The following is a 22,325-nucleotide window of genomic DNA, read 5'->3' on the forward strand; positions in this document are numbered from 1 at the left end:
GGGCTTCAGATAGAGGACATACGCAAGGGCATCGTATTCTTGTGAAGTGGGGGAAACGCAGGCAGGCACAGCCTGGGAAGTCCGATTAAAAACAGCCCCGGGGGACTTCACCTGGTGGCGATCAAACATGTCCAGCACTTAAGGAAAAGCAACATCAACAATCAAAAGGGGAGATTTGCAGCATAGCATGTTATCTTTTAAAATAGAAGGGTTTATTCATGTGGAGTCCTTGGTGCTCTCTGAGCCTTGCTGTTTTCTTGCAGACATTTCACTGCCAGACTAGGCAACATCCTCAGTGCCAAGAGGAAGTGGGCCTTGCTCTCTGTTTATATACCATGGTTTGTTCTGCTTGTGTTGGTGGGTGTTGTTTGGGTTTATTCATAGTGGCCAAAGTCCAGCAGCCACCCCCATCCCGCTATTACATCACCTCCAGCACATGCTGGCTTCCCCCTCCCTGGGCCCGGGTGCTGTGCAGCTGACTCCTGGTTACAAGAACTGACAGGAAGGGGGCTGCCCATCCTGAAGCTGTCACGCCTCATTTCATCTCCATTCCATTATGCGGCATAATTCAGAGCAGGAGTTAGAAGTGCTGGGTTTGGAAGACTCCAGAACCTCCCTGGGTGTCTCTGGGTCACCCCTTTCAGTTGAACAGACTTCACTGGGTGGTGCTTGTGGGCAAAAACAGGAGAGGGGAATGCTGCATGTGGCACCTTGAGTACAGGTCAAGGGGCAGGATGTAAGGCAAACAAATGCATCTTCTCAAAGGAGTGCCCACATTTTACTTTATTTTATATCCCTTTATTATTTTTGTAAGTAACTCAAGGTGGCAAATATCCCTATTACTCCTTCTTCCTTTTTTCCCTACAACCACCACCCTGTGAGGTGGGCTGGGCTGAGAAAGAGGGACTTGCCCAAGGTCACCCAGCCGGCTTTCATGCCTGAGGTGGGACAAGAACTCTCCATCTCCTGGTTTCTAGCCTGTTGCCTTAACCACAAGACCAAACTGGCTCTCACATGTTCTGGACACCCCAGCAGGAGGATTTCTCTGCCACTAGCAAGGTCGTAGGAAGAGAACCACACTGTCTCACTCCTGAGTGCTTAAATGGGGTGGCCAGGAAGATGGCTACTGATTGTTTTGAAACTAAAGTGAGGGAAATTCTCTAAAAGGAAACCACGACCTCCTTTCTTTCTCAGTCCACAGATGCCCCTCAAGAAGATGATATTTGGATTCCTAGAGTTGATTCTGTACCTGTCCCAAAGTGACCCCAACACAATAGCCATCCACAAAGGTTCATAAATACTGCTTTATAAAAGTACGCAAAATTCAATTTTCAGTACCTTTCATAAAGTTCACAATTTACAATATACAGCAAAAACTGAAAATGCAAGCCAGAAGTAATAATAATAATAAATTAAATTTATATGCCTGACTCCCAGTGACTCTGGGCAGTTTACAAATTTTAAAAAACATTTAAAAACAAAAAAACAGCAACAAAGAAACAAAGATGACAAAGAAACATGAGATTTCATAAACTTTGGGGATGTAAGACATGAAAAGAAACTTTACACGTGGCTGTATTCCATATGCTGAATATTCTGTGCCCAGAGAATAATATATTACATGAACTTTATACAACTCAACATTAAAAATGCAAATATCAGATACCACCATAAGCAGACTCTCAATACAGATAGGAAAAACAGACACTAAGTAGCATTAAAATGGGGATGAAATCCAACTGCAAGTTCAAAATTAAGTGTGATTAAATGGAAGCAGTTTCCATTTAATGGAAACAAAGGCCTATTCCCCTTGCCTGGCCCACTGTAGGTTTCCAAACATTCTCAAGCACAGCTGTGTGTTGAGTGTCTGCATAAGGAAGGAAATTCTATGACTAGAGCAGAAATCTACTTGCATGGAATTGGATTTTATCCTGAATGCTTTTTTAAAAAAAAACTTCATACCAAAATCACACTAAATTCACATAAAATTCAATTCAATTCAGTAGGATGTACTTTTGAGTATACAATTAAAACAATTAAGCTTGCTTTTTATCCAAACAAAGTTAAAGAGGTTTCTAGCCCTCAAAGTAGCAAACATACTTTCTCCTTAAAGAGCCTTTAAATGAGCCAAACAATTTACACTTAGTTTTCCCTCCATTGTCCTACACATGCTAATCCACCTCCCTTAGTTCTGTATTTTAAGAAACCCTTCAGAGTTCCGTATCCTGCAAAAAATAAGCACAGCAATAAATTAAAGTGATTATTCCCCCGAATATAATTTGTTACAATCACAGAATTTGTTGTTCCTAAGAAATAACCAATTTTAGTGCAAATGTTTATTGATCCATTTAGGAATTCTGCCCGTTTTTCCTAAATATGCCTGTGAACTCTGCTGAAAGACTGTATTTCCATGATGAAATTACCATTTCCCTTATATCATGTAGCAGTCATGGAAGATGAAAATGGGAATTGAATATAACTCTGGTTCTCTAGCTCAGTGGTTTCCAGAGTGGTATGCCTGCATCCAGTGGTGTGGAAGATGATCTATTGAGGTTCAGGAAGAAAATATTAAAATGTCTATTTATACTTTTTAAAAAAAAAAAGAGAAAGTAATCTATACTAGTAATATACAACATATACTATATCAGAGTATGTTTCATAATGTGCATAATATATTAGTACAATAGCACATGGATCTCATTTAGTACAATAGCACATGGAAATCAATAAACATACATATATTGGGAGGGCATGATCAAAACGTTTTTACTGATAAGGATACCCAATCAAAAAAGTTGGGAGACCACATCTCTAGATTATCACTTGCATTGGGAACTCTCTTTTGAGAAAGATGTTCCAAAGGAACCATCTTATTGCAGTATAGCAATGAAGAGCCACTTGTTCATCAATGGAAAACTGAGTGGACTTTCATTAAAGCTTACTGGATTTTAAAACATCATCAAGATACTAATCTTGATACCCTAATCAAGTGGTTACATCCTGGGGAAATCACGGTATCAGTTACTATTATGAATAAAGGAAAGAAACACAGCATCTAGTAAAGATGCTTTCAGACTTACTAACAATGTATCTGAGAACAATCAAATCTCCTAACCTTTAAAAAAAACACAAGAAGCCATATGAAAAGGTGCTGTCAGCATCATAATATATATCACCACAGAATGTGCTATACATAAAGTATTCAAATGAAACAACTGCACTGTTGCAGCTGAAACCAATGTAATTTATTTTTTCTGAGAATTAGACAGAAAACACTTGTTTGGCATAACTGAACTGGTGGGTATTAGAGTTTTTCCAATTAAACAGTACCCCAGTATTAGTTGTTCACTAGAAAGATCCTTTCCATATCCCACCCCCCAAAATGAGACACATCCAATGAAGAATTCTGAGTACATTTCTTAAATGTTCCCTTTCATATTTTCCAGTATCTGTACAGCCTTGTGCAGTTGTTAAAACAAATGCTGATTTCACTTCAGATGTAGGTAGTAGAATTGATTAAAATAAGCCATAATACCTTTTTGATGCTTCTGATAAAGACAGAAAATTTAAGAAAATACTTCAGCAATACTATGCTACCATCTAATCCTAAAAATATTATTTCCAAAACTCAAAAGCTTATGTCCCAAATTGCTGAAGTTGACAATAAGTATTGCTGTATCTATCTTTATTTTCTTGTAATGCTGTAAACACGTATTTTGGGATTCAAAAGCCTGATAGTAACTTAATTTTTTAAATTAATAAACTTAACTTTTTAAATTAAAAAAAAAATTAAAGCTACCATTGGCCCTTCAGCACTCGTTTTATAATACCCAGGGCACCCACAGATTTTGCTGCTGACTCACTGAAGCACAACTGCTAATTTTCAGTGGCACAATTTCCCCAAGGTTGGCTTGTTTTAATTAAAAAAGGGAAATTCATCCTTTAACATCCTGCCCTCCCACCAACCCTCATCGCATTCTTGGCTCTGCCCACTGCATTTTTCAGAGACTTCCCAATGGAACCGCAACACCCAGCAGCAAAAGTGTGGCCTGAGCAGCTGGAAATCGTTTAGGAATACCTAAATAAAACAGCTAACAAGCCAGAGTACCAAGCCCCTTGCCTATCCACTCCTACAAGAAACTGAAGCCCCCATGTAGCTCAGCCTCAAATCACTCAGAACTCAGACCTTGCCCCCAACTCAGACAACTCTCAGTCTGATGGGATTAAGGGTCTGTGCCAGTAATCAGTTGGAGAAACATGGGGAGGAAATGGCGAAGTATGGCTATCTCATTGCTGTGCTGGTGACCATCTACACTCATTTTGTCACCAGTTGGCCAATGAAATGTGCCTCAAGCCTTAGGGGGAGCTTTTATTGATGATCACTAATGTAGACTGTCCCAGCTTCACTGAAGGCGCTCCCTTCTGCCTAGCACACCCAAGTGGGTATGAGAAATTCAGGGCAACAACAGGTGACATACAGTCCTTAGATCTCTGCCCCACAGCTTTGAAAAGTACAGATGTGTCTTCCAATCTTCAGCTGCAGCACCAAACACTACACAGCTCATACAAAAAAGAAGGGGCACTGAAGTAGCAGCTGCCTATCTTGTCCTAAAGTGGGGGAACAGGCCACGCTGAAAGAGCCTTGTGGCATGGAAGTAGGCCAGCCCAGGGCTTCCCCACACAGATAAAGTTTAGTCTCAGCCAAGCTAGGTCCTCCCACCTTGGGAAAGGTTTCACACAACCAGTGGCTCAGAATTGGAAAAGTTGGCCCCATTTATTCAACACTCCATGCACCATTTCACCATTTCTGGCAATGCATCAAGGAACTGAGCAGCCAAATGAAACAACAAAACATCCCTTTCAACAATCAAACTCAGATATTTATCCAACTTGACCCATCAACAATCAAGTAACTTTGGTTGCAGCGAGTTTTTTTTTTTTTACAATTACATCTTGGCTTTGTATCCAGGGACAGAAATGCCTATTTTACTTTTGGATATGCTAGAAAACAAACCACTCATCTGTAACCTGTATTTTCCATTGTCACCCAAACCACTAAACTGTGACCTATGCTTGGTTGGGAATTTCAGTGATAAGATGAACTGTAATTAAGCATCCTATCAAATTGGATTTAAATGCTCTCACGTTTGCTTAAGTTACAGGATACCTATGTAGAGAGAGGACTCTTTAAAAAGCCATGTTAAAAGCCCAAAATCCATAGAACTCATTACAGGGTCATCTACAGGGTCAATCAAAATGGTGACTGATTGAGACCCCTTTTTTCCGCTGCATCACAAATAAAAAAGGGCTGGACTTTGACCACATGGTCATGGGCACCATTTTGACTTTGCTGATCCCCAGACATGAGTTTAAACAAATGTTAAAATATTTCAGAATCTGGGAACATCACTAACTTATGTGCTATTTAGGAAGCTTTCACGCCTGCACAAGCCGAAGCATTGAGTCTTTTCTGTCCTTGAAATTCAGCTACATCTGCTTGACAGTGAACATGAGTAACAAGGCTTGATTGCTCTCTATGTAACTATCTTCTAAAAGTGTGTCATGGCAACAAGCGGCAAAAAACCAGATGGATAATTAAACTCAAACCTTTCCAAGTTCATTTGTTTGCTTGTAAAGAACACAGAATTAAAATTGAGATTGAGAGATAAATTGCTTTTTGCAAAAATCTGGTAGATTATTGCTGAATTGCTCTCCTTCCAAGAACTCAGCTGAAATATTACTTAACTGCCTGGAGACCAAGTAAAGCCCCACAACCAGTCATTTCAAACATGACTTTTACTCCTTCACTGACTTCCTTGATCAACACGAATCTTTTCCCTACATCTTATTTCCTGAACTGTAGTAAAACAAGTCCCAAAAAAGTGAGCTGTTACATATGGATAAAAACATATCCTATGTTCTATGATATACTGATGGATTAAGGAGAGAAATGGCTTCTCAAGGATTGGTCTTCTCTTCAGATTGACCCCAGAGTTTACAAGGAATTTCATTTGCTCAATTAATGTGTAAATATACACATGCAGCAGAGGAAAGGCATTTGCAAAGCAATTCTATTAAATCCCTTAATATACAAATCTGGTGATTATTTCCCAACCAAAACACATATATAAACTCACTCGCAGAGACAGATACCCACTTCCCACTCCTCCTTGCTTAATGTGGCAGGATAGGATGTCACCAAGTCCCTTGCCCACCAAGAGTGACAGGCAGTCAAAGAAGTAGGGAAATGTCTTTTTTCTGGGGTGGGGGGGGAGGGAAGTAGTAGAAATGCAGGCTTTCTGCTTTCTGTGTTTCCTCATTGTGCCAATTCAGGCTTTCCTGGACCAGCTTTAGAGCCACCCAGAACAAGCTTTGGGGATTTTGCTCTTACAACCTCAGCAGGTGTCTTGTGCTTCGAAGTCAGAGAGCAAGGACCCTCTTGTGCAATCTCCTTGCTAGAGATTCAGGCCCTTTGGAAGAAGAGCAGATAAAGTTGATGGGACAGTTCCATTGCCTTTCAAGTAATCTTGAGGGGAGACTTCTTGTGAGCACAGAGGAGAGTGACATAAGGGACCCCGATGAAGGCCCACTTCTCACTGGGCCAGAACTTAATAACTGGGCCTTGTTCGGGAATCTCGGAGACAGCATCAAAATAGGCAAAGCAGACACAGCCCAGGTAAGCTGCAATACAGATGAGGATATGCCTGAGAAGACAGAAGCAAAAGACCGAGTAAGGTTTCTTTCGTTTAAGGTATCCACAAGGAGGGGGTTTCTTTGGTTTAAGGTATTCACAAGGAGGGGCATTGCTTGTGCTCAGTGGAAAGAGCAAAGTGTGCCCATTTGCAGGGCAGAGAAGCTATACACTGTCCTCAAGAAATGGAGTTTTTGTATGAATTTTATTTCCATACCACTCTCAGAGCAGCATAGGAAAAGTTCAGTAGCTGCTCTGCCACCTCTTGCACCCTGGCAACAAATCACACAACAGAGCATGTGCGTTGTGAAGGCAAGCTTGGATCCCAGGGCTCAACACAGTGACAATCTGAAGAGAGAGGGCCCGGGAGTGTTGTTAACACTTATGTGTGCACTGGCAACTTTTTCCCCTCTGGAGAGGAAAGAAGGCAAGGTAACTTCCTCCCCCAGAGATACTGATTTGAGACTTCACAGTATGAACCGGCTGCTTCTCTGAGAACTGGGTCTCCGGTTCAAGGGGAATAGGGTTCAAGTCAGGATTCGAGGCAGGAATGGAGATAATCCTTGGTTTGTGGGCCGCCTGGAGTCACTGGAATTTTCTTAGTGATTCCAAAGATCCTCAGACCCTCCTGCTGAAATCTGACGATCTGTCAAAAATAGGTGATACCACCAATGGGAGCTGGGAAATAATTGTTTAAGCTTTAGAATAGACTTCCAACATTGTTTCCCCAATATTCCACCCTTACTAACAGCATCCCTCCAAAATCCCAGCTTTGCCCCTTAGTTCATCACTTCTGCTATGGTACATCGTTGTTCTGCCTGCTGTGACTTGTGGCACCTCCTCCCAAAAAAAAACAGCCTCTGGTGATGGAAAGGATGCTGAGCCCTGGCCCAGCAACTTTTTTATTCATGGGAATGTTACCATCACCCTGTTACGCTACTATTGGAGTACCAATGGAATAGCAGAAAGGTATTTTTCTTCCAGAAATTATTTTGTTAGTGCTGTCTAACTTGTCTGATTCAAGGGACAAACTAATCATGAGATCACCGAAAACACCTTAAATCAGATCTGACTTTAACGTGAAACACACCAAGAAATTGTGCTGCTGTAATAATGAAAACAGATAATGACCAGCAAAAGGGAATACTTAAAATAGGGGAACAAAACTAGGACTCACCATACGCAGTGTAAATAGGGAAAATTAAAAGATGACCAAATCTCACAAAATACTTTGTCACTAATCCAACAAAATAGTGCCAACATCCACCACAGGCCAGAAAACAGTCCCAGCTTGTACACTCGCACATTGTCACACCTAGAAGCAAAAGTGATTAACTGGGAGTTACATCGGCAACAGTGTAAATAAATAAAACTGGTGGAAGCTTAAATCAAGCCACATCAACCTGCATTATTGATCAAAATAGAGTTTTTGTTAAGTCTGTTGAATTAATGATACAACTGAAATATCAGAGGTAGGAATGTCTGCAGGGTATGGTTCAAAAAGTCAAGATGGAGTGATCGAAGCTCTGCCCAAAAAACATGCAGGGCTTTGATCATACCACTGTGGCCAATACCTTAACTTTTTGGACCATACTTGTGATACTCCTGATCAAAACACGCAACTAATCCAATCTCAAGTACAGGTCATTTCGTAGTGTTTGACCTTACCAGGTTTATTCTTCAACAAAAGGAGTGGCCTTGAGGAATTCAGGTTGCTTCTGCACCAACATACCATCACCTAAGCTTTTATTACTGTAATAACAGGGACTTACCATGTTTGCTTGAGACATACTTGGAGCAAGATGATTTTTGCTTATTGAGAACAACTGGCATCTATGAGATTTCTTCCATTACTTCAAGTTTGCTACAGGTTTGGTATTGTATATACATTGTTTACACTGATTACACATGTACATTCTTTACATGGCACCCCTACGCTAGTCCACAATTTATAGTTATGAGGTTCTTTGAACATTTACCATGGATGGTTGTAACTTCTATTGATTGCTGTCCTGTGCTATGGCATCCAGTTCATGTTGTGTATTTAGGGGAGCCTTCTCCTTTATATGCCAATATTGAACAGCAAAGCTTCTAAAGGCCTCAAAGAGAGGCTCAGAGAACACATGCTCCGCCAGGAGGTGCCAGCCTCAATTTAAGTCATGTGCTATTCAAGCTGTGAAACGGGGGAGGGGAGTACATGTATACTTCTCCTAGGACCACAATGCCATTGAAACAGCCAGATGACAACTTCCAACTAGAAACTAGACCACCTCGCTGGCTTCTTCCACCCTCTGATCTCATATTTGGGACTACATAGTATGGAACTTTGAAGTACACCAGTTTATCATTGCCTCAACTCATTTATCCAAAATATCTTTCAGGATGTTTGGAACATTTGTGACATCACTTAACCGATTCTCTACATTACTATTATGGGTCTAATTCTACCCTATCCAAATATAGGTTGTGCCTGGAACACAAGCTGCACCAGCATTAGTCATACATCTAAACATTGTTCATTTGCTTTGCTTCGGTCAGTCTGGTACCTACCTTTTGAGCTCTGCAATAAGCAAGGCGCTGCAGGGAAGACCTAATGTCATCAATGAGATGTTATTAATGGCGGGCTTAACAAAGGCAAGGCACGTAGTGACTCCAGAAAGAATGCCCACTGCTGCTTTGAACCGGCCCCTGCAAAATACACACATTTTTAAACAGCATCACTCTAGGATGAAATACACATGAAAACAGGTGTTAAAAACTATTTGCATGGTATAATTGATGCCAACATGCTTCAGTTGTTCGAGAGAAGAAAAAGAGCCACAAGTTTTGCAAACCCAAATGCATTTATTTTAAGGGACTGTGTAGAATGGAGGAGGGCACATGTTACTTACTTAGAAAATGTATATGCTGCCCAATCCCAATGACTTGTAAAAATATAAAAAAATGAAACAATCACAACTTCTGTAAAAGGCTTTTAACTCTAGATGGATGCCTGGGTGAACAGGTATAGTTTAAAACCCCTCTCTAGTAACAAGGAGAAGGCCTGCTTCAATTCCAGCAACAGTTTGTTCCACTTGCATTATAGGAAAAAACAAAATATTTACTGACATTAAAATGTATCAGTAGCAAGATCTGGAACCCAAGAATGCAAGGCAGACAGTACAGGAGTAAATTGTCCTTCACCTAACTTTGGTCTATGTTGTGTAAGGCTTCGTAGCAAGGACCTTGAATTGTGTTCAGAAAGCAAATGGCAACAGTGCAGCTGTTCTGACATCTCCAAGGTGGCGCTATTCACCATCACACTCACCACCACATAGATGCTTTCTGGGTCAAAGTACAATTTTGGTGTTGACTTTAAGGGCGACCACATGAAGAGTGTGTTGAGGTTATGAGTGCAATGATCACCAATACAAGGTCTCTCTCCTCCAAAAAGAAGAAAACCCTCTCCTTATCATGTGGCTATGTGTAAGGTACAGGATGAGACCAAACTGTGAACTTGATTCTGGAAGCCCACCTATGAAAGGCATATCTCCTGAGTCAGAGTCCAGTCCTGGAATCAGCAATACCTTCATCTTCTCTGGGTGTAGTGTATCTTCTTCTCCTACCTTCTTACAGCTTGAAAGATCCATCTGCCTGCAGTAAGGTCATTCTCTTACTCAGAAAACTTCCCTATGGGTTCATCTGTATCCCATTGTGATTGGGGGATATAAGAATGGACAGCGTTGACATTTTTGCTTGTTTAGATGAAGAAAAATCCCAAATTTGGATCAGGGAACTCAGATTATATGGTTTCATTTTTCCAAGTACTGGACTGTGGAGTACCTTAGGAATTGCACACTTTTCAGATTTGCTTATTCCCTTCCCACTGTGAGATCTTTGATTGTAATAGATCTAGATCTGATATACACCCCCATACATGTAGGTATATATTCCAACTTGGATTAAGAAAAAAAATGATGACAGACCAATCTAACAGCAGTTGAAAGCACATACTAAGCCTACTCCTATCCCCAAAGTGCTTTTTTTTTGCAATACTTTTGTTATATATTTCTTTAAACAAATCAAGGAAGAAGTCAGCCAAAGATGTCCAACTTTGATAACCAAGTTATCAGAAAAGGCAGCTGCTGATGGCTGATTCTCCCAAAGAACACTATCTGTTATGAAATGTGAAGGAGGCACATCTGCAAAATTCAGAGCATAGCTCTTTAAATTCCTCAGAATATCAACAGCCCTTCCTTCACGAGTCCCTATTCTATGGTCACAGGCTGTTCACACTCCCAAGTGCTAAATTTTGCTGTCAGAGATACATACGCGTAAGAAGGTAAACTTATAATTGGTCCTTTGAGAACCATTGCAGAACTGCTAGAAGAGTTTATGAACTGGCACCTGATTTTTACAACACAGGAGGTTTGGCAGCTGGCACCCCATTGCCTATTTCAACTGCCTACTTCTGAAGTAAGACAGCAGCAAAATGTTAGATTTCTTTAAAAAGAAGTATATGAAATTACACAAACAGAAACTATGAAAAGGGCCTGGTGAACAAGAAAAAAAAGGCATATAAGAATATGTTTATTGGGAAAAATGAGGATGCAAGAACAATATTGTATAATGTGTATACAGAGAAAAAATCATGCAAAGAATGTAGTCAGAGAGCAAAAACCATAGGTAACATTAAAAGAGAGAAAATGCAGGACAATTTTGGATTTTTTTTTAAATGCTTTAAAAGTAGAAGAGGGAGAAACACAGAGCCTGCAGCAGAGTTATTAGAATTAAAAATAAAAATGATGAGATAATTCTGGATGAAACTGAAGCAAAGGAGGGCTAGAAGGGATATTTTAGAGATTTGTATGGGAATTATAGGGAGCCAGTTTGGTGTAATGGCTAAGGCACCAGGCTAGAAACTGGGAGACCGTGAGTTCTAGTTCCGCCTTAGGCACAAAGCCAGCTGGGTGACTTTGGGACAGTCACTTTCTCTCAGCCCTAGGAAGGAGGCAATGGCAAACCACTTCCAAAAAACTTTGCTAAGAAAACTGCAAGGACTTGTCTAGGCAGTTACCAGGCGTCAACACTGACTACACACAAAAGAAGGGAATTATACTCTTATGTCAAATAATAGAATTGGAACAAATACAGGGTTAGTGCCCCCAAAAAATGATGAAAAGGAGGTAAAAAATGCTGTGAGAATAATGTTTTGGAAGCAGGAAAAACTGACTTTCCGGATATACACAAGCCTCAGAAAAGAATGCAAAAGTCACAAGGTTGGTCTGACTGCCATTAGCTATTAAAAAGGGAAGGGTTTTAAATAAATCTGAATTACAAAAGCACTTTGAACCAGATTCTAGCAGAAAGGTCAAATCTGGCAGGGGGGGTGGGGGAGAAGTACAAAAGAGCAACAGATTCATATCATAACCAGAGGACTTCAGGAAGGCTGAACACCACAGTACAAGTCTCTGAAAAAACACTGCACTTCTGCACTTGTATTGGTGGTCTGGAGACACTCCTGAACAGGACTTCTGCAACTGTGCCAGGCTGTCAGACCCTCTGCCTTCCTTGCTGGCCACTGGGGTGTACTCAGTGGCAGGTGTCTCAAACTGCTCTATTATCGCCGTGATTTCAATAAATGTCAGCCACAACACTAACATCTGCTGAGTCACTTTGTGGACCAGCAAAAGGATGGGTGCCTTCTCCACCAAGCTCTACTTTCTCAGACTTCTATATAGTTTTAAAAAATATTCACTGACTTTTGTTCAGTAAACCACCAACCTAGAAACACATCTCTGAACAGCTGGATATAAATACCTAAACCAAGAGGGTAATTTCTCTAATCCAGATTGCCTGATGACGATGGGAGCTGTACTTTTAATATACGTAGAAGATGCTACACTGGGGGAAGACTAAGCTATTTTTCATAACGTGTCACGTGGCAAATCAATCCTTGGAGAATAATCAGCCATATACAGAGAGAGAGGGAGAGGGAGAGGGAGAGAGAGAGAGAGAGAGAGAGGGATTAATCTCAAATATGTTATCTGTGTTCCTCTCTTCTTCGCAGAGGCTCAGAGCTACAGGGTAATCTTATAATAATCTTTTTGGGAAGAGTAGTTGCTGAGGGATTAGACCAACCATCTCTAATCCAATGCCTTCTCATTACTCCAGCAATTGCCAACAAACATGCCACTGGGAAAACCCTAAGCTTTTTCATAGCTTTTTTCCTCGTGTTGGCATTTCAGTCTGTTCAACATTATCAATAACATGTATGACGAGATCCTAAGTACAGAGGAACTGAATGCTACATCAGTTTTGACTCACCCTGAAGAATCCTGGCAGAAGAACTGCAGATTCCAGTAAGACCAAACTTGCCCAGAACAAACAGGCTTAGCAACATCACACTGTGGGAATATATTCTTCCTAACTGTGTAAATTCCATCAAGATGGTGATGGAATTTAATTTTCCTGACTGCTTCAGGCCCCATCTTTAACTCAACGTGCAAGACGCTCTTGACCTTTTAACATTTATCTTCTGCCTTTTTTTTTTTAACATCAGTGTTATAAAGTGGCCACTCAGATACTCTTTCCTTGACCTTAAAATCAGTGGATAAACTGGGAGAAGATCCTGCTGTCTCTTCTGCTTTGTTGTTCGTCTACCACAGCCAGCAAAAATAGGAAGACCACAACACAGGGAGGATAGCTGCAGGGCAAGTTGGAGAAACTGTACCTGAACTAACTCCCAGTCTGTTTAGTAAACCTAAACCTAAACCTAGCTTACAACATAGCAGTTCTAATTTCCTACACCCAGCTTTGTCAAGTAGCGTCTTTTTGTCTTCCCTCTTTCAAGGAAACAGTCACGATGCTATGGCACAAAAATTGAAGATAAATTATTTCCAGAGATATTTACCTGTCGTTCCTAAACATTTTGGGTAGATACCTCCTAGGGAACCACATAGCCAGGGCACACATAAGAACCCAAAGTATAGCAAGTTCATCGAGCATCTGACCCAGGAAGCTAAGTGTAGCATGGAAGTAGACAGATCCAATCCCTAGAGAGATATAGTAAAGAATTTTTATTCCATCACTAAGACATGTTCATGACATTGTTTCACAATGACTGTCTGAAAATTAAGCTTTTACATGTTAGCTGAAACACATATGGTGAAAAGCTAAGTTATAAAAGAAAGGCAACACGCCCCCCCAATCAACATTAATTTTATTGCACTTTTCCCCCAAATCTTCAATCCATGAAGATTTTGCCTAGCCAGTCAGTCTGATACAAATAATTCACAGTTCCTTAAAAGCACTGATGCAGGAAAATTCCTGCCTAGTCCTTTTGTCTAGGGACATAATGATTTTTCCCAGTAATTATATTATTTGTATCCTGCTTTTTAAATAAATTTGGACAACTCAAGGCAGCAAACGTACCCAATACTACTTCCTCCTATTTTCCCCACACTAGCAACCCTGTGTTAATGTTTTCTACTACAGATTAAGGTTACTATGGTAACTAATCATTTTGGCCGGTTGAAGAAGTTGAATTTAATTGTCCCCTTTTCAGTTGTTAATTGTTGCACTGGGGGGGGGGAGAAGAACTTGCCTGGACTTGTTTTAGTTTCAGTTTCCCTTCTGTGTAGGCTTGCAGAGAATATGCAGCTGAGAGAAATCTCTCCTCTCAGCAAACAGCCTTTAAATATGTGTGTTTTCTGTAAATAAAATTATTTTTATAGAAATGCCTGGTGTGTGACTTTTCTGATCTCTCCTGGGCCAAAGGCTTTCCTAGCAATCTGCTAACAGGTTATGGGCCCAGTAAGCAGCCCAGTAAACCCAGTAAGAAGCCCAATAAAACCTCAGAGAGAATAGAGAGATCAGCTCCAGACCTCATGCACAATTTAAAGGCAGGTAGCAAAGACCTGTGAAGATTTTCTTTGAAGCTGCCTGGAGATTTTCCAGCAACTGCCAGTCTACAGGACAAAGAAGCCAGCTGAGGTGACTTGCATAAGAAGGAAGAAGCCATGGCTACCTCCCAGCCCTCAGCAATGCCTCTGGAGCGCCTATCAGAAACCAACTATTTGAATTGGGCCCTGAAGATGGAGATGTATCTTCGCAGAGAGAATCTTTGGCTGCCAATTGGTGAGCAAACCCCCCAAAATCCCAGTGCTGAATAGCTTAGACAGGATGAGCGGGCTAGAGCCACCATTATCTTGGGAGTTGAGGACAATCAGCTAGTCCATGTGCGAGGTATGCAGTCTGCAAAGCAGCTTTGGGACGCTTTGAGAGACTTGTATGTAAAGGCAACAGCAGGGAGTAAAGTTACCCTGACAAAAAAGCTGTACAAAGCCTACCTTGCAGAAGGAGATAGCCTTCCTGAGCACCTGCATTTTATTCAGCAGCTGTTTGTTGAGTTGCAGGAGAGAGGAATGGAATTTACACCTCTCACAAAATCCTATATCCTCCTGTCCTCACTGAATGAAGCATGGGACACGCTGATTTGTACCCTGGAGGCTATGCCTGAAGCAGACCTCACCCCATCGTATGTTACACAGCGCTTACTCGCTGAATGGGAGAAGAGAGAGGAAAGATCCCCCCCATCTCTTCTGGAAAGCTGCAGTACCAGAAAACAAGGGAAAAGAAGGGAAAGGAAGCTGAGGCCACAGCGCTAGCCAGCCAGCGATGCTTCACTTGTGGTTCAGCTGGACATTTGCAAAGAGACTGTGCCATGAGACCCAAGAGTAGAAAGACAGAGAAGAATACAAGGGCAACACAGAAGAAGGCTCTTCAGACAACCCAAATTGCACAGGTTGCTGAGAAGGGTAATTCTGATGTATGGGTGTTAGATTCTGGGGCCAATTGTCATTTATGTAATTGTAAAAGCTCTTTTGTGTCACTGTCTAAAACTGAAAGACAAAGTGTATCTTTGGCTGATGGGTCTGTGACCAAAATTATGGGACAAGGTGACTTGTATTTATCCTGCTTGGGAGAAACTGTAAAAGGTGTGTTGTATGTGCCATATTTACAATCAAACCTTTTATCTGTGGCACAATTGGCTGCAACAGGGTATGTCATAACATTTAAGAAAAATGGTTGCGAGATACGTAAAAATGGAAAATTGTGTGCTACTGGTATATTAAAAGACTCCTTGCACAAAATGCAAGGAAGCCAAGCTGCAAGGCTGTAGTTGGCAACACGCCATATCATGACCAATGTGTACACCTGATGCACAGGAGATTTGGTCATGCTAATTTCAAGTATATAGCACAAATGCCACAGCTGTGTGCTGACCTAAAGATAAAACCCTGTGACAAATACTTAGATTGTGTAGTTTGCAAAGAATGCAAAACACTAAAAGCTCCTGTGAGTAAGCACAATGACAGAGTTACAACTAGACATTTGGAAATTGTACACTCTGACATTATTGGTCCTTTTGCTCCAAGTCTTAGACAAGCAAAGTATGCAATGACCATCACTGATTATTTCTCAAGATACACATTTATCTACATCTTAAAACACAAAGATGAGGCATTTGAGAAATTTAAAGGTTTTGTGACATGGGCAAATGGAAAATTCCCTAGGCCTGTATCTGCAATCCAATGTGATAGAGGAGGAAAGTACCTTTCTCACAAATTCAAAAGGTTCCTAGCCGAAAAGGGGTTGCTGAAAGAAAGGGCAGAACCTTGCAAAATGCGATGGAATGCATGCTTAAAGATTCACATTTATCTTTTAAGTATTGGGGAGAGGCAATATCTACTGCCTGTTATGTACAAAACAGATTGTATAACTCTGTGATTCAGGACACTCCATTCCATTTGTTTTATGGTGTGAAACCAAAGGTAAACCATCTGAGTGTTTGGTAGCACTGCTTGGCTTCATATTCCAAAACAACAGAGAAGGAAAGGAGGCCCCACAACAAAGAAAGCCATCTTTGTTGGCTATGAACAAAGCCAAAGGAGTTACAGGTTCATAGTGGGAGAGAAATTGATAATTAGCAAAAGCGCTTTTGCTGAACAAAACTGGGGGAGATTAAATTCTAGCTCTCCAGTTGATCTGACCACAAGAAAACAGCAAGGACTTGCTGATAGTGATCTTTTGCCTGATGAGGACATTAAACCAGAAAAGCAAACTGAAGATCTGTCTGATGAGACAGATGCTTCTCAGGAAAGTGATAGGAGTCAAAATTTAAGCCCTGTATTACCTCGCAGATCTCAGAGTAATAAAGGCGTTCCTCCATCACGTTTTCAGGCTGAAACAGTAAAGGCTTTTCACATATTCACAGAACTTGAGTCCTTAGAACAAGTGAATGCTTTACCACCTGAGATTGCACAAAATGGCATTCTGCCATGCAACAGGAATTAGCATCCTTGAAAGAAAATAAAACATGGGAACTGGTAAATCTATCTCCCAATTAACGCTGTCTAGGTTGTAGGTGGGTTTTCAAACTGAAAAGGGATGCTGATGGAAAAATCCAAAAATATAAAGCAAGGTTAGTTGCAAAAGGGTTCACTCAAAGGAAAGATTTAGACTTTGACAAGACTTTTGCACCAGTTACTAAAGGTGAATCAATTAGATTACTGTTAAAAATTGGTGCACTCAAAGGAATGTCAGTTCACCACTATGACATTCAAACTGCATTTCTCTATGGTGATTTAGACCACAAATTATACATGCAGCAACCCCCTGGCTATGAAAAAGGGGAGAATCTGGTCTGTGAACTGCAGAAGTCAATCTATGGGTTAAAACAAGCTGCTAGATCCTGGAACCAAAAATTAGATGAAAAACTGCAGAATTTTGGCTTTGAAAAAGGAAAAGCAGATCCATGTGTATATATGAAGAAAGACAAACAAGGCTGTATGTATCTGTGCATTTATGTTGATTTGCTGCTGTTCACACCAACAGAAAAACAAAGGCTTGATTTTGAAGCCTGCATGAAAAGCCATTTCACATTAAAAAGCCTTGGAACTGTAACAAATAACCTAGGTTTGGAAATACACAGGAAGAAGGATGATAGCTTTCTGTTAAACCAAAGGGGAGATGTTAAAATATTGCAAATGGAAAGACATACAGAGTTGTCAAAGAAAATTGGTTTGCATCTTATTCTGTAGTATAAAAAGGGGAGTGTTAATATGTTTTCTACTACAGATTACTATGGTAACTAATCATTTTGGCCGGTTGAAGAGGTTGAATTTAATTGTCCCCTTTTCAGTTAATTGTTGCACGGGGTGGGGGGGAGAACTTGCCTGGACTTGTTTTAGTTTGTTTCCCTTCTGTGTAGGCTTGCTGAGAATATACAGCTGAGAGAAATCTCTCCTCTCAGCAAACAGCCTTTAAATATTTGCTTTCTGTAAATAAAATTATTTTTATAGAAATGCCTGGTGTGTGACTTTTCTGATCTCTCCTGGGCCAAAGGCTTTCCTAGCCTTTGGCCCATCTGCTAACAGTGAGGTGGGCTGGGCTGAGAGGGACTGGCCCAAGGTCACCCAGCCAGCTTTCATGCCTAAAGAAGGCCTCGAACTCAGTCTCCTGGTTTCTAGCCCAGCACCTTAACCACTACTCCAAACTATGTCCTCCCCATTCACTGAGATTTCATACAGGGATGAGCACCAGTTATATATTTTGGACTTCAGTTCACATCAGCTCCAGGCAGTTTGAACAGTGACACAGGAGTGTGGAATTTTTAGTTCAAAGTATCCAGAGAACACTGAGTGGTCTACCTAACTGAAGACAGTACCTCGAGTATTTCAGTGTGTGTATATTTTAACTGCTGGATATTGCTTTGGATTCCTATGGGAAGAGAACTTAGGGACAAAAAGAAACAACAGCATAACTTAGTAAAAACTGGATTGCTATGTAAGTAGTAGCAGCCAAAGGAATCAGTGCAGTAAGATGCACACTGTAGTTAAGAATATTGCACGACACATTAAAGGGGTCACAGTGGCATCAATCTATAATACTGTACTTTAGAGTATATATTCTGCTTCTGAGTTAGTTGTATGCTTATACACTACATTCAATTGAGGCATTTTTTGGTTTCATGGCAGTACATCATTTAAAAATGGTAATACAACCTCTAATTTTCATGTCACATCCCAGAAAACGCAGAACAACTTACCTACAACCACTAGCAAGGTCCATATTAAATATATTCCACTGTTGAAGCAGGTTGCATATTGTCGGAATAAGCACATACATATGGGGGGCAAGACAAAAAACAAGATGTTGCTTATCTAGGGAGAAAAGAAAAGAACATTTAAATAAGCAAAAAGAAATTACAGAAGACTTTTTCTACCATATCTTCTCTCTGGAAGGAATTTTGCACCATTAATGAAGTGTGAGTCTTAACAATCATAAAAAAGAGACAGTAATTAATCAGCATGTCTCTGTTTTTACTGCATACAGCAGCCTTTGGGAGAGGTGACGATCTCCCTAGATGTTGTTTTGACATATTTGTCAGGGGTTTTTTTCAGTTAAAATTGCTCACATTTGCTCAGTGCCATTTTGTGAGATGATCTGGGACTCTTTTGAGTTTGTAGAGATCAAGGGAGTAGGGGACTCTGCACAGGATGAACTCTGCCTTCTGTTGGCTGATGCCCTACTTGGCTCCTTCAGGCAGTCAAGTGGGTACATGTTGCTGGGGGCAAGGTCTCAATCCAGCTGTATTGGACAACTGCCCAATCTCCAATTTTCCCTTTGGGGTAAGATTTCAGAGACGATAGTAAGCATCAACTACCAAGGATGCTAGAAGAAATGGGTTATCTGATCCCTTCAAGTCAGGATCTAGCCCGGGGAAGTGTATACAGTATGTGACTTGGTCCTCACACTTACGGCTGTTGCAGCATCACGTAATCAAATTCAGGTGCTTTGCAACCAGCAGGTATTTATTAACATTGCAGCGTTCCATGGTCATGTGATTACCATTTGAACGCTTCCAACAAGCAGAGTCAATGGAGAAGCCAGCAGTAAAATTGCAAGTTACAGTCACGTGATGTCTCGCTTAATGACCATGTTGCTTAGCAAAAGGGTTGCTGGTCCCAGCTGCAGTTAAGCAAGGACTACCTGTATTGGTGTTTGTGAATAAGACACAACCCCCTTCTGCTACAATATCATGAAGCAAATCTTTCATGAGAACAGAGGCAACTTGACAGACCAAATTCCTACTATTGTACAGGACCTACAGCTAGCTTAGCAAACGTTGCCAGAATATAGTTAACAAAATCACCTCCAGCAAATCAAGTACACTCACTTTATACTTGGAGTGGTTTCTTTTCTTCTCAATCCAGATAAAAAAAGTAATTTAATTTGGAGGTTAAGGAAAGTGTGTGCAAGTTGTTAACTTTTGCAGACTTATTTGCACAATGAAATTATGGCCTTTATGGTCTTCAAAACTATGCCTTTGCTTAGGACAGCACAACTTCTACACTGACATGAATCTGAGGAGTTTGCCGACTGCTACAGCCTCTTAAAAGTAACCGAATTTGTCCGGAATCCTCTTTTCCTAAAGCAATTAAAAATGACTGCAACCATTTGAGATCATTGCTTTGCTCTATTAATCAAGTGCACTCCATTTAAGCTTTATCCTCCTATATGAAAAGCAAGCAAATTGCTTTCAAAGAAGGTGCTTAACTAAAAACAGAAACAATCCACCCATCCAGCAAAGCTACAAACCCTTAATTCTTTTTGGAATAGGAATACACATTCGCACACTCTGGAACTTTTCTGTCATCCTGGATTTACATACTTCCTATTAGTGAAAAAAGCATCAAAGGCTGTGTTCACACACTTAAATGGCTCAGAGCTTAACTTAACCAGGTTAATTTAACCAGGTCCAATTCACAGCTAAATGTTCACAACATGCTAGGCTTGGTTAGTATTTTGGGGGGGGCATAGTGTGCAGTGTGAACATCTGTTTAGTAAATTCATGCTGCAATATATCCTACAAATCCAAAAATGGGTTAATTCAGTAACCAGGTTAAATGTGCTGTGAATGCAGTGACCTCGAAAGGCCCAAATAACTACTACTGTACTAAATGCGTAAACCCAAAGAACTAACTAGTACTGGGTCCTGCTGGCCTTTCTCAAGGAACTAAAGACCTGGTTTTGCCATCAAGCCTGGGCCCTGATAGCATGGGTAAGGCCAATTCATGGTTACACGTGTTCTCGCCTGCTATTTTTTTGCTATTTCTCTTGTTTTTAATTTTGGCTGTTTTTAGTCTGTTTTCATTGTTAGCTGCCCAGGGTCATGTTTATGAGATGGGCAGCCTACTAAATAACAAAATTAATAAATTCCTGTGTGTGTCTACTCCAGTATTTCTCAACCTTGGCAACTTTAGGACGGGTGGATCTCAACTCCCAGAATTCCCCAGCCTGGGAGTTGAGGTCCACGCAACTTAAGGTTGCCAAGTTTGAGAAACACTGGTCTACTCAAAGTTTACACTTAGCAAAACAGAACAGAATTATATTTCAATTGCGTTTCAAAAAAGGCATTGGGTATTTTACAAAATACTATCATTCTCACATGTTAAATCGCGGTTTTATAGTCCAATTAAGTCATGAACGAATCGCAATGAGAGGGCTCCCCTATCGTGTTAAGCCACAGTGCAGCCCACCGTGTTACGGTTCAGTCGGTGCACCACCCAACCTAGCCGCGGGTCTGGTGAACCACGGGACCGATGCACGGCGCCTTCTCTTTCCAGCCCAAGCAGGAGCTCAACTGGACTACTCCAGGAGTTGCTCCAAGGCCAGCTCGCGTCTAGCACTCAACTCTTTTCAAACCCCCAAATACAAGCGCGGGGCGACTGCAAACGTCCTCCTGCGCTGAGCGCCGCTATCCATTTGTAAAACCCACGGGCTCTCCTTTAATGCACGCCCGCGGACTGACGCCCCAAGAGGCGGGTCACTGCTTGCTCCAGATACGCACCGTGTTGTAGAACTCGGCTATGGTGGGCACGATGGTGTAATTATCCTCGCACCAGTCCAGTTCGGAGCTGCCCGCCCTGAGATGATCCCACAGGAGGAGGGCAATCATTGCAAAGCCCGCGCGTCGCCGAGCTTGCTAAGACGAGGCTGCCCCGGCGAACAAACTCCGGGAAACGCTCATCGGGCAGAGGCGCGGGCTCAGCACAGGCTGCAGAAATATTCAGAAGGCCGCCCGGGTGAAGGCTCAGCGCTCGAGCCTTTTCTGCCTTTCCCCGGATTATGAAGCGTGCAGCCTTCGCGCCTCCCCCGATCTATCTCCGACAACGGAGGCGGCTTTTACACAGCAGCAGCGCACGCCTCCTCCCAGCTGATCCGGCCCCGCTCCAGGCCATCCTCATCACGCCTGCGCAGTGTGCCGACTGCCACGTGATCTTCTCTTCACCTTCACCTCCCGGGCTGCGAGACGCCGCGTTCAACCTGTGGAGCGACGTCCTGCACAACGAGTGGTGCAAAAGAGGGGCGCTCAGCAGTGTGGCTACGTGATGAGGGAGAGTTTGGGGCATTCTGTCTGCGTAGTTGCAGGGGCCTCGGTCCGTTTAGCTGCCGTAGCTGCAATTTGAATACGCCTCTTTGAAAAAAATGTGAAGCAAAGTACTCTCCTTCAGTGAGGTTTTGGTTGGATCTTAATGCTTCCAGCGTCAGCTGATTCTAGGTCCACCAAAGCGTTCCGTGCAATCAA

At 41.6% G+C, this 22,325-nt stretch overlaps 1 protein-coding gene across 1 annotated transcript; it reads right to left on the minus strand.

The window, feature by feature from the left end:
• Positions 1–5,781: 5,781 nt before the first annotated feature.
• On the minus strand, positions 5,782–21,883 carry ACER2 (alkaline ceramidase 2). The gene is made up of 6 exons (XM_063295022.1): positions 21,588–21,883; positions 18,783–18,897; positions 13,584–13,725; positions 9,242–9,379; positions 7,869–8,006; positions 5,782–6,704 (listed from the first exon to the last, which is right to left on the minus strand). The coding sequence occupies exons 1-6, from the start codon at positions 21,693–21,695 to the stop codon at positions 6,518–6,520; spliced, it is 828 nt and encodes a 275-aa protein (XP_063151092.1). The 5' UTR covers positions 21,696–21,883; the 3' UTR covers positions 5,782–6,517.
• Between the last annotated feature and the right edge of the window lie 442 nt (positions 21,884–22,325).

Source organism: Candoia aspera, chromosome 2 (genome assembly GCF_035149785.1).
Source record: "Candoia aspera isolate rCanAsp1 chromosome 2, rCanAsp1.hap2, whole genome shotgun sequence".
Lineage (NCBI taxonomy): Eukaryota > Metazoa > Chordata > Lepidosauria > Squamata > Boidae > Candoia > Candoia aspera.